Genomic DNA, 13,230 nt, shown 5'->3' on the forward strand with positions numbered 1-13,230 from the left:
TGAGTGGCTTGGATTTTCGTTTTGACTTAAGAAACAAGAAGGCAATTTTCCTTAGGAGTTGACCAGGCTCTATTTGATATCCAAAGAAAGAAGGCATGAGAAGTCATGCCCTATGGCAAGACTTTCAGAGGCAAGAACATAAATGCATATATTATATTTTGTTTTAAGTTGGGACTTGGTATGTTTATTCTTTAAAATAGCTATATTTTAGAACAGTTTTAGGTTCACAACAAAATTGAGCATAACTACAGAGTTCTTACAAACCCCTGTCCACACATATGCACAGTCTCCTCCATTAACAACATCCCCCACCAGAATAGTACATTTGTTTCAACTGATAAACCTACATGGACATATCATTATCATCCAAAGTCTATAATTTACATTAAGGTTTACTCCTCTTGGTGTTGTATACTATGTGTTTTAACAAATACATAATGACATGTATCCACCATTATAGTTATCACACAGAGTAGTTTCACTGTCCTAAAATTCCTCTGTGCCCCTCCTATTCATCCCTTCCTCCCCGCCAACCCCTGGCAACCTCTGACGTCTCCAGTTTTGTCTTTTCCAGAATGGCACATAGTTGGACTCACAGAGTATGTAGCTTTCACAGATTGCTGCTTTCACTTGATAATATACATTGGAGTTCCCTCTGTGTCTTTCAATGGTTTAATAGCTTATTTCTTTTTATGACTGAATATTATGTCTGGATGTACCACTGTTAATTGATTTACCTACTTTAAATTGATTTAAAAAAATTCTGGGGCACCTGGGTGGCTCAGTGGTTGAGCGTCTGCCTTTGGCTCAGGTTGTAATCCCGGGGTCCTGGGACAGAGTCCCGCATCGGGATCCCTGCAGGGAGCCTGCTTCTCCCTCTGCCTATGTCTCTGTCTTTGTGTCTCTCATGAATAAATAAAATCTTAAATAAATTCCCCTAACACACACTTTTTAGAAACCAAAGCCACCTCTTCTGTGACACTCCCTATTCCCACTAGTATTTCTGCAGAACTTACTACTATTATACTGCTTACTTAGCATTACATCTCAAATAACTTTATGTGTCCTTCCTACTCAGCCAGGAGTTTTGCTCTGTTCATAAGCAATGGCCTATTTATTGAAATGTCTGGATCAGAGAAATAAGATCTGACTAGTTGGTGCCAAGAATGGAGCCTAGATGTAACTATTACTGTGCTATTCATCATAATGGACTAACTAAAGGTCATTATTTAAAAAAAAAAAAAAGCACACACATTTAAATATACCTATTACATATATTTGTCACCAACGCATCACAATGAAGTCACAAAAAAAGTAGGCTTACTTTAATTCACAACAGTATAGATCCTGTGAAAACACATTTTTCATCTTTGTGATTTTCAATACTCTGCTTATTTTAATTTAAAGCAGTTTAACAACATTTGAGATTAAATGTAAAAACCTGTAATTTCATTCAGACTTTAGAAACTTGGGAAATAAAAGGTCATGATGGAGAAACATTAAGAAATTTGTAGAATTACCAAACTCACAGTACCACATTCCTTTATAAAAGCATCTCGATAAAACAAAAAACAATGGGAGACAAAAAGTATGGAAAACACAGAAGTCAAATAAGAGATTTTGGTTTAGTACTTTCCCTGAGTCTCTTGTTTTTACAATTCAAATACAAGTGAGGCCAATTCAAAATTGACTCACAGGTCTTGCCTCCTCCACGCTGATATGAGGAATACATTTAAGACAAGAGGCTATACACTCAAATGGTCCCAGGGCTGTATTCAAATGCCAATTTGCTTATGTCACTGCTACAGGGTTATCTGAACTGCTGCTGCCTGCTGCACATGGGCGTAAAGAGCTGTCAAGATTTTATCTTGGCCTGCCATAATATAACATGTGAGACTTATACCAAATGAAGACAGAAGATTTCAAATATTAATAAATATTAATTTTCTAAATGGATTTGGACACTATGTACATCAAATTAAGGTAACTCAACACAGAAACACTTTTATGTTTTAAAAAATCTTACATGAACAGGAATTGGGGTAAGTCATTTTACAATTTTAAATCTCAGATGTTATATAAGAAAACATTTTTTAAAAACTCTGTCTGTTAAATCCCAATAAAACAAAGTAGAAAAAGGTGGTAAGGTGATGCTTAGAATTAGATGGGCATACTAATTCCAAAATAGTTGTCACCTTGATTCCTAAACAAAATTGGCCCCTACAAATGTTTTTACTTGATTATTTAATCACAAGTATGTATATGTATTTATACATATATGTATATATTTTTGCAAATGATCAAGCACTTCATTAAAAGAAAATATAATAAGGATAAAAGGGTTGTTAGAATCTAAAAATTTGTTTTTACTTCAAATGTACTAGGTTACTTGCTGGACTTATACTATACGGGTACTAAGTAGTATGAATCATACTTTATAGTCAAATGTAGGAAAACACCTTCCACAGACATGTTTTTACAATAATTCTTGGGACATCTCAAAGACTTGGCAAAGCACTGCTAAACTGTATGTCTCCCTTCATCATAATGAAATCTCAATTTCAGAATAACAGCCAACATTTCAAAAACTAAAAATCATGCACTATCTTAAAATTGAGGGGTGAAACGATGGCTCTAACCACCAAAAGTATGACACTTTTTCATATTCCTATTAATTATTTAATCTTGTAATGTAAGTACCCCATTGCACAGGCGGGAAAAGTGAGGCACAAAAAGGCATATATTTGTTGTTCTTGTTTTAAGATTTGTTAGAGAAGCCAAGATCAAAACCACACAGAACTCCAGGAGTCTGACACTTTTGGGATATAATGGATTCAAGGTTTGCATGAAATGTTATATTTAACTCATGTCCTGTTTGCATCACACCATCTTAGTCCAACCTCTTATAAACTCTTTAAAGCGTGGAACTGGCAAATGCCACTTATCCCCTATCTTCTCTGACGGGGTGAAAAAGGCTAGCCAAGGCTTGTATGTTAAAAATAAAGAACAAAAAAACAAAAGAAACACCAATGTTGTAGTATTACATACTATTAGAAAAGTTCAATTATGAAAATATTCCACAACTGAATTTCAGTAACTTTCAAGAAACATTCCACAAAATTCTCTTCTCAAGAATCTGTGGGAAGGTAATAGTGCCTGGCAAGCCTCACTGTAAAACAAAAATTTACTTATTCTTTGCATTATTGTTGCTGATGTGAAATTAAATGTCTATGATTTCAGAACCGGTAGCCTCAAAGTACTAAACTACTAAATAAAACTGAAAGGATCATCCAAATTCCTAGATAACACCAAAATATTTACCTAGGATTGTTAATGAAAGCATAGCACTTTGGTACTCTTTTCAGAAAAGAAATCAAAACTTTTAAAGGTAAACATAAGCATGTGGCATTTTACATGGTTTCAAGGGAGTAACAGTAAATTGAGAGGGTGTCAACCACCACTAAAACTTCTTGACCAACTCTTTATCTTGAAAAATCCTGACCCTACCAGCTACCATTCCAATTCCACAGGGTATTTTCCAGTGAGACAAGCTGTACAATGACCATTCTTTTCAAAGCATTCCAGACCATTCCCATTCTCTTGAATCATAATATCCTGCTTTTCCACTTTTTGTTTTTTAAACTTTATCCCTTCTTGTACAGATGAAACCAGTCCTCCCACTGACAGATATATAACACTGTTTGCTCCTATAAGGAGAAAGAGAGAAAAAGGAAAAGATCATTACACTTCCTTTGAAAAGGATGATCTGCCTCAAAAGATAGCAGTTACAAACAGAAAAACTCAAGCCAGGATAAAAATTTCTCCTTTAGCTTCTTTAAAAAGAGGATGGTGGAGGGAGTAAGCAGTAAAAACTCTGGGCCTTTATCATTTTTTTAAAATATGAAATTGGAATTAAGGTAGAATAGAATTTAAAATAACAGTGAAGGTTTCAAACATGGAATGAATTCAGAAGGCTTCAGGAGTTCATTCTCTTGATTACAAAAATAGACTTTGAAGTCAGGAAAATCTGGGTACAAATTTAAGTTCAAGGTCACTTACTTTCCCAAGGCTAATTTTTCATCTATAAGGGAAACATAGCCTAACTGCAGAGTATCTGTGATATTATTATAATAATATAGATATCTTCCTGGCACAGAGTAAGTGTTCACAATAAGGTATCAATTGGGTGATATTCAAAATATTTAAGTGGTAAGGCACAGGCATGTCAAAAGAAACACAAGCCATAATCAACCAGTGTCGAGGTACCAAGGTATACTGGCTAAACATCTGTGTGACATTTAAATAGTTTATCTCATCTAATTTGAAAAACAAATGTCTTATCCAGGATAACCTAGATCACGAAGTCTGCTGACTTCATTATTAAAAATAACCCTACACTTAAAAAAAAAAAAAAAAAAAAATAACCTTACACTAGTTTTCACTTTTCAATTTGTACCCACATCCAAACTATTTTATTACAATCTGTGGTAAAGTTTTTGTTTTTCTTGGGATCTGATCTTTGGAAGGCTTTAACTGATATGCTTACAGTTCTCTCTACCTGAAAAGCCTTTCTTCCTTTCACCTGACCTTGGCCTACGTCTCTAATATAACACTTACCCTGGTGTCTACAGACACCAGGCACTCTCATTATTCAGAATACTGTTGAATATCTGCTCAACATGTCATACAACACATATTTTTAACAAATACTGGACATTTTTTTATTACAACTGTAAAGACTGATAAGCTTTGGATTTTCTCTGTTAATAAAGTTTACAAAAATTTTAATACCTACCCAGATATTTTGCAAGATGTTCAAATTCAGGTTTATTGGCAATAAGCTCTTCTTTTGTTGGTATGTTTATTCCCATAAAGCATGGATATCTAACTGGTGGTGAAGCCACTCTAATGTGTACCTTAGAGAGAAATCATTTCACACATTACTTTCACATTCATTTTAAGAATAATTGTGCAAGGAGCACCTGGGTGGCTCAATTGGTTAGGAAGGAGTCCAACTCTTGATTTTTTTTTTTTTTTCCAACTCTTGATTTTGGCTCAGGTCTGGTCTCAGGGTTGTCAGCCCCAAATCAGATTCCACACTTAGCTTAAGACTCCCTCACACACACACTCTCTCTCAAAAATAAAAAATAAAAATCTAAGAATTCTAAGGAGATTATCGTAATCATGAAAATAAGTCATTAAAAAGCTGGAAACTCATAATCACAATTACCTCTAAAAAAAAAAAAAGATTTATTTTAGAGAGAGAGAGGGCACACGAGCACAGGAGCAGGAGGAGCAAAAAGAGAGGGAAAGAGTCCCAAGCAGACTCCACACTGAGCACAGAACCCAACACAGAGCTTGGTCTCATGACCCTGAGACTATGACCTGAGTGGAAACCAAGAGTCAGACTCTGTCTGAACTTACTGCACCACCCAGGCGTCTCTCATAATCATAATTATCTGTAAGGCTTTCTAGAAAGACTGTCACTGCTTTCCATGCCACTTTCTCCTACAAGAGATTTTATTTTTAAATCCATTCAACTATTGTAAGTGATATCTCACTTCTGTAATTTGAATTACTGAGATATTTAGAGTTAGCATAAGCTTTAAGATTTAAAAACATAACCCAGTGTGGCAAATGTATTGCAATAGGATTTGTTCTGCATCTTCAAAAAGAGAAATGCTCTAAAAACAAAAAGCATTCTATTTTGTGGATTTAGTTTTTAAAAATAATTTTATAGGGGCAGCCCGGGTGGCTCAGCAGTGTAGCACTGCCTTCGGCCCAGGGTGTGATCCTGGAGACCTGGGATCGAGTCCCACGTCGGGTTCCCTGCATGGAGCCCGCTTCTCCCTCTGCCTTTGTCTCTGCCTCTCTCTCTCTCTCTCTGTGTCTCTATGAATAAATGAATAAAATCTTTAAAAAAATAAATTGCGATTTTTATGCCAGTATAATATTATTAATTATTGATGCTTTAGGATATATTTAATATTACTTACCTCTTTTGCACCAGATTCTTTGAGCAATTTGATTATGGGTGAGATGGTATTGCCTCGTACAATTGAATCATCTACAAGAACAATTCTTTTGCCTTTAAAGTTGTCCGACAATACTCCAAATTTTTTTGCAACACCAAGTTGTCTTAACCTCATGTTTGGTTGAATGAAGGTTCTTCCTACATACCGGTTTTTACATAGCACTTCCACATATGGAAGCCCACACTAATAGACAAGAAATAAAAGGACAATGAGCTGCATTAAATAGAGAACTCTAGGTTCCTATTTTCTCTAGGTCATGCTTCCGTTATAACATATAAGCAAACATTTTAAATTGCTATTCTGAAGTCTCCAACAACAGATTACAGTTTTCTTTCACTATTGAAACTGCAGAGAAAAAAAGGCAAAAAGGAAAATCATTCAAGGTAATATACTCAGTGGGAAAACCAATTCCTTTTGCCAGAAGTTACAAAGCTTCTCTCTTAAATATTATTTCTCTGTCTTGGAAGAGAATACTAAACATGTGAAGACATGACAAATAATAAATCACTGTCAGAAAAATTCACAGCAACTAAAAATTATCAGCAAAAAATGAATTAAACCCATAATGCAAAGGATATGCTTTTTGAGGGCACAGGAAGTGATTTAGCCATCTTCCAATGTAATACTAATCTAAAATGTATGCATATTTTTCTTTTAAAAACTAATAAACTTTTCAACATACTGAATGCTGAGTAGGACACCCCAAGATCACTATAGTTATGTAATCTAAGTGCTTATGAAAAATGAAATTAAGCATAGTACTAAAAACATTACATAAAAAAAGAATTAAAAAAAGCGTGCCTGGGTGGCGCAGTCAACCAATGGGCATTTGATCTCAGCTCAGGTCTTAATCTCAGGGATGTGAATTCAAGCCCCATGGTAAGCTCCACACTGGGCATGGAGCCCACTTAAAATAAATAAATAAATTTTAAAACATTACACAAAATGAATATAAATGGCTTTATTATCACCCATACTAAATAGGGCACAGATATACCTGTGGTTACTGAGGGCACTTCATGAAATAGATTTTAATAATAAGTAAATATTACCACTAAATTATATATATTCAGGATGTTATCTTTTTAAATGAAGGGGATCATGCTGCTAAACTTTGGGTGGACTCCACTAAAACAGCATCACTGAATGAAAAGGCTGGAAAAGTAATTCTTGTAAAGGATCCAACATTTTCTTTTTCCTTGTCATATATTGATAAGTTTCTTGTTATATATACAAGGATTTCTAACGTCAGTGCTACAAGAATATTTCCCTGCATGTCAAGAGAAAATACCTTTCCTGCGTAACCAAGAGCAGCAGGTGTAGCAGATTCCGGAACAGTGCTAACCAAATCTGCATCCACAGGTGCTTCAATTGCCAGCTGCTGACCACAACGATACCTTACTGTGTAAACCATTTGGTCTGGAATGTTTGGAAAAGGAAATGGATTATTTTTACTTAACATGATATTATTCTAAGAAAATTAGCTTGTTAGATCACTATACACTGAGTATAAAAAGTAAAGTAAAACATATAAAACAACTAAAGTAATAAAGTGGGGCATTCACTATTCCAAAAAAAAAAACAAAACAAAACCAAAAAAACAACTGGCCTTAATACACATCTGAAATCATAATCTTTACTCCTAAAAGGAAAACAAAATTTAGGACTCAAATGAATGCAAATATAGTGACCATCTGACTTGTAGGTTTAGTCCCATATCCACAACATATAGCAATGTGCCTCCAAAGAGGTAAGCCTTCAAACCAAGACTGCCACATTTTAGTGAGATAAATGACACTTATATAAACAGTTAAAGATATTTTATTTACCTTCAAATATACTATCTGGTCTTGCAAAATAAACATATTCAAAGATACAAAAAGCCATCGGGTTTCCTTCAGACCTTGGTATAATATCAAGAGTTTGGACACTACGTTTTGTTATTTCCACAATTTCTCCAGGCAAGACTTCACGGTAGTATCTTGGGAAACAGTGTTAAAGAAAGAAGACTTAACTACGAAGTACACACAGAGTCCCTTCCCTTATAAAGGAAAAGTGATTCAGTTTAAGAGATAGCTTAATAAACAAGTAATATTCCTCCAGCAATAAATCTAGTATGTATATATATTACCCCTAAATTCTAATTCTGAATTAAAAAAAAAAAAGCCCTAAGTTTTACTGAGTTTTAGTAGAAGTTAAAGAGAACATTTTTATTCTTGCTTAAATTTTTTGATCATAACTACTCCTTCTGGAGGAGATCTTCCTTTCTAAAATATGTCTCATGGTATTGTGAAAACAAGATGCCAGTTTCAGAATTAGAAGGTATCACTGGAGCATTAAAAGTCAGTGCAACTGCTAAATACAATGTACAAAAGAAACTGTATTTATGGATTTGTCTTCTTACAGACAACAGAAAGAAAATTTTTATGTAAAAAAATTTTTTTACTGATGTGGAAAAAGTAAATATATTGAGTGAAACAAAACTTACTTTGCGCCAATTGATAAAAAGCTACAAGATTCTGAAGATACCACCCATCCTTCTGTTTCTGAAGACTTTTTCTCTGTAAATCACAAAGCAATATAGTTAAAGGATTCAAGAAATTTTACAAGAGACTACCTATTTCAAAAGAACAGTTAACACAAAATAAATTAAAAAAAAATTCTATGACTTTAAGAGCATATGGATCTAACTACCTAGAATTTAAATAAGTTTGAAAAGAAAAAAAGCCATTGATCTTCATTTGACTCGAGCCAAGATAAAATTAATGATACCGGGATCCCTGGGTGGCGCAGTGGTTTGGCGCCTGCCTTTGACCCAGGGCGCGATCCTGGAGACCCAGGATCGAATCCCATGTTGGGCTCCCGGTGCATGGAGCCTGCTTCTCCCTCTGCCTGTGTCTCTGCCTCTCCCTCTCTCTGTGTGACTATCATAAATAAATTAAAAAAAAAAAAAAATTAATGATACCAAAATTTTTTCAAAATCTGATTTTACAGCTCCAATAGGCATCAAATAAGTACTGAAGTCATACTATGATCAAATGAAAAAGCTGATCAAAGGATATGAATAGGTAATTCAGACAAGACAAAACAGGAATGTCTCATTAAATTTTTAAAAATGGCTCATACTCAAGGAAATGTACCTTAAAAACTCTCATATTTTTCTTTTTTACTTAGTTCCTTCTCATTCATAAGCTTCCTTTATCTAATGAATTGAGGGTGTGCCACCAGTAGGACAATGACATGGAAAAGCACTATGAAATTATATTTCTTCTGAAGTGTATTTATTACCTTTATCATTTATATCAGATACAGGAATAAGACTTCCAATGCATAGAGGACGATTTCCATAAGGATCTCGTACTGCATAAATAACATCTCTGTGCATTATAAGCAGGGAATATGCTGTGGGTGCTTCCTTCATTAAGTTCTTAATCCTAGAATTAAATAATTGAATGAATAATTTCAGTTATAAACACATGCAAGGCAGCGCTCGTTACCAGACCTGTGAGATTAACCTAGTTTTACAATTACCTTGCTACCCAATCTGGGGTACCATCTTGTTCCTGAGGAGGTGTATATGCCAGTAACTGGGTAATCATTTCGCTATCAGAACTTGTTGACAAACCAATACCATGCCGCAGAAGCTATTAAGAATGGAGAAAAGTGTAATCATTAGAGGGAAAGCTCCACCTGACCCTTCTTCACCCAACAGCCCACCATTATACAAAGAGGTCAGGTATTGTGTAAATTTTCAGTTATGAAAATCCTGCACTCTACTAATGATGTGTATATAGTAATGGAGAATCACTGCTGGAGGCAATGGGAAGAAGTTTCTGAAGATTTTGTGATTTTCTTTTTTTTAAAAGATTTTATTTATTTATATGAAAGACAACGAGAGAGCACAAGCAGGGGGAAAGGCAGAAGGAGAGGGAGAAGCAGGCTCCCCACTAAGCAGGGAGCCCTATGTGGGGCTCGATGCCAGTACCCTGGGATCATGACCTGAGCTAAAAAGGCAGACGCTTACCTGACTGAGCCCCTCTCTGAAGGTTTTTAAGGAAGGAAAAAGTGTTCTAGGAAGCATATAGAATAGCTTTTGAAAACTAAGTTTGAAAAAAAAAAAAAAAATGAAAACTAAGTTTGAAGGAACGTAGACCTGCAATAAAGGTGGGGGTAGTAGAGAAGGCACAAGAATTTGGAATTGTGATTCTAACATTTTAAGCCCTTGACAATCCTAATAGGACACATTCCCTTAAAAGTAGCACACTACAGTGAGGCCTCTCAAGCCAGGTTTATCGGTGGTAGTGCTGGTAGCTACCCACCTCCACTGATCATCACTTACAGAACAGAGGAAAGGAATTAGCCATACTGAACAATTAAACACATAAGATGTAATAAAATTGGTTGAGCACTCTCCTGATGATTTTAAGGTTCTGAGCAAGACTGCCCAGGATAAGAACATCCCCATTAAGATGTACAGGCTGAGTTTAAACTCATACTATAGAACAGTTTTAGTAAGCAGCTAAATACGTAGAAGTAAAATCCGGCATCTAGGTAAGGGGTTATGTCTACAAAGAATGAGCTAGGTATTGTTCAGAATTGAACTTTTAATGGTTACTGTAAGTGTCATCACTTGTTTGTGTTTTTGTTTTGTTTTGTTTTGTTTTTTAGTAATTTTCACTTCATGTTTATACTTTTTCTGATTGTATAAATTAAAAAATTCTCTTTTCACTTGGGGGAAGAAAAATATTTCAATATCATTATAATACCAAAGCCTAAGAAAAGGGCAGAAGAAAGCTCTGGGAAATAACTAAAGCTAGAATTGAAAATAAAAGGATAAAAAAAAAAAAGAAAAAGAAAAGAAAAAAGGATAATGAGTGGTATGGGAAGCATGGTTCTAAATATATTTTCACCCACTAAAATTCACCATTGTTTGACTTCTGTCACTACTTATCCTATATAAAATGCCTAGTTCTAGAATGCTAAGGAGATAATTGTGTGTATGTGTGGTAGAACCATCCTGTTAATGAATACCACCTGAGATTTCTTTTTATTTGCAAGGTTACCAGATCAAGAATCCAGTGAACCAAAAGAAATTTGGCATCAATAAATGAATGGCAAGAATGGAAAATTAAGCTATCAGAAATATAAAGATATGAAGTAATTAAAAAAAAAGATGACATAAAAACAAAAAAGATAAAAAAATTTAAAAAAATTTAAAAAAAGATGACATGATGACAAAGGTATAGGCACAAAGTAACACAGAATGCTCCAAATAACATACTATGAACAAAAGAGAACATAATTAAACTCTTTTGCCCTTCCCAAGTGGTTTCCTATAATTGTTTCCAAATTATTTTTTCTTGTATTTGTTATCTTCAAGTTTATATATTCCATTTTCTTCTTAAGCTTTGAACATAAGGACAAAGCTGAAGGGTTACGAAGAGTCAATAAACCCTAAGTTTTCTGTTTCTTTTCTTTCTTTTATTTTTTTATTTATCTATTCATGAGAGGCACAAAGAGGCAGAGATACACACAGATAGAGGGAGAAGCAGGCTCCCTGCAGGGAGCCCAATGTGGGACTTGATCCTGGGACTCCAGGATCACACCCTGGGATGAAGGCAGACGCTCAACCGGTGAGCCACCCAGGCATCCCAAATTTTTCTGTTTCTAATGACAACCATAAATTAACTTTTCCAAATCTCCAAAGCAGTACACGAGAATCACCTTATGCAGACTGACCACCCTTCCAACCCCAGACTCTGGGGTGGTATTTTAGAGTCTGTAATTTTAACAAATACTTCAGGTAATTCTAACACAGTTGTCCTTTGTTATGTAACAAAGGTGTTATGTAACAGGTGGCAACAATTAGAAAATATCCTGCACCAAGATCCCCGAAAAATTCATTTCATTAATTTATCCTAATGAAAAAATGCACTTAAAAACTTACCTTTTTCCTTAATTGAGCAGCATTTACCAATTCGCCATTATGTGCCACAGCTATTTTCCCATGAAGTGTTTCAACAACAAAGGGCTGACAATTTTCTAATTCACAGTTTCCTGTAGTGGCGTATCTTGTGTGTCCGATTCCAAGGTTTGAAATATATAATTTCTTCAAATTGTCTTGAGTAAAGACATGATTTACAAGACCCATTCCCTTGCAAAGTCAAAGTAAAAACTCATCTTAGAAAAGAAAAAAAACAACAACAACAGACTTGTGGCCCTAGTGAGCAAAGGCATTTATAAGCTTCTGCTCAGGCAATCCCAAATTAGACAATGCACTTCCACTTAATTCCCTTGTGCTCCAAATTCTAGTCTTAAATAAAGACTAACCTAATTTTAAAAAACCATAAAACCTCTTTTTGGGAAAAATTTTGGGGTGAAATTCACATAACATACAATTAACCGTTTTAAGGTAAACAATTCAATAGCATTTAATACATTCATAATGTTGAAGTGCTTGTTTTATGAGATACTTTTCATTAAAACATTGAAGAACAGATGTACTAAACAATACAATTTGTCAAATATAATCAATTGCATTTTAAAAATTCAAAGCATGTTAAAATATTTAAGTAACTGGCCTGTTTCAAGGAGTCAGTCTAGCAAACTATCAGGTGAAAAGAAATGCACTCTCATATGATAAACTGAAATGGCTGATCCAGAGTATGACTTTTATATGCATATTATTCAAATTTCCGTCCCCCACCAACATACTAGTTATCATCTAGCTATTGTTATCGTTATTATTGACATTTCATTATGTTCAAATATACCTTGTGTGTTTTGAATGTTGGTACTGAATTCCCATCGCTGGTCACAATACCAGCACTCTCCTGACCCCTGTGAATATAAAAAGGCATCAACTGTTAAATTTAAATTTACCACACTGATAAGCTTCTTTATGAAGCATTACTTTTCTCAAGAGCCACCAGGAGGTGACAACACATTACATGCTAGTGCTACTTCTATTCATGATGATAGGACTAGCAATAGCAGCAGATAATATTGAGTTCTAACTAACATGCCAGGCACTGTCCTAAGCATTTACACGAATGATCTAACTTATTACACTCTCACAACAATCTTTTGAAATAGATACTATGATTGTTATTCCCATTTTACAGATAAGGACACTAAAGAAACAGAAGTTAAGTAACTTGCCAAATGTCAAACAGAAAGTGGTAGCATAGCCAGG

At 34.8% G+C, this 13,230-nt stretch overlaps 2 protein-coding genes across 4 annotated transcripts in view; one reads left to right on the forward strand and one right to left on the reverse strand.

The window, feature by feature from the left end:
* The window catches only part of PAICS (phosphoribosylaminoimidazole carboxylase and phosphoribosylaminoimidazolesuccinocarboxamide synthase), a 69,775-nt gene that overhangs the window by 5,293 nt on the left and 51,252 nt on the right, over window positions 1-13,230 (forward strand). The window contains exon 2 of the mRNA XM_038556167.1: window positions 1,809-1,983. The gene's annotated coding sequence lies outside the window, so the exon portion shown is untranslated. The remainder of the gene's footprint in view (window positions 1-1,808; window positions 1,984-13,230) is intronic.
* Window positions 1,255-13,230, reverse strand: part of PPAT (phosphoribosyl pyrophosphate amidotransferase) — a 37,311-nt gene continuing 25,335 nt past the window's right edge. For all 3 annotated transcript variants that reach the window (XM_038556173.1, XM_038556171.1, XM_038556172.1), the window contains exons 2-11: window positions 12,809-12,875; window positions 11,983-12,189; window positions 9,567-9,679; window positions 9,324-9,469; window positions 8,524-8,596; window positions 7,865-8,016; window positions 7,327-7,454; window positions 5,997-6,218; window positions 4,796-4,916; window positions 1,255-3,707 (exon numbers count right to left, since the gene is read on the reverse strand). In XM_038556173.1, coding sequence (XP_038412101.1) covers window positions 3,511-3,707; window positions 4,796-4,916; window positions 5,997-6,218; window positions 7,327-7,454; window positions 7,865-8,016; window positions 8,524-8,596; window positions 9,324-9,469; window positions 9,567-9,679; window positions 11,983-12,186 — 1,356 coding nt within the window. In that variant the 5' untranslated portion in view covers window positions 12,187-12,189; window positions 12,809-12,875 and the 3' untranslated portion in view covers window positions 1,255-3,510. The remainder of the gene's footprint in view (window positions 3,708-4,795; window positions 4,917-5,996; window positions 6,219-7,326; window positions 7,455-7,864; window positions 8,017-8,523; window positions 8,597-9,323; window positions 9,470-9,566; window positions 9,680-11,982; window positions 12,190-12,808; window positions 12,876-13,230) is intronic.

The sequence above is a fragment of the Canis lupus genome, chromosome 13 (assembly GCF_011100685.1).
Source record: "Canis lupus familiaris isolate Mischka breed German Shepherd chromosome 13, alternate assembly UU_Cfam_GSD_1.0, whole genome shotgun sequence".
Lineage (NCBI taxonomy): Eukaryota > Metazoa > Chordata > Mammalia > Carnivora > Canidae > Canis > Canis lupus.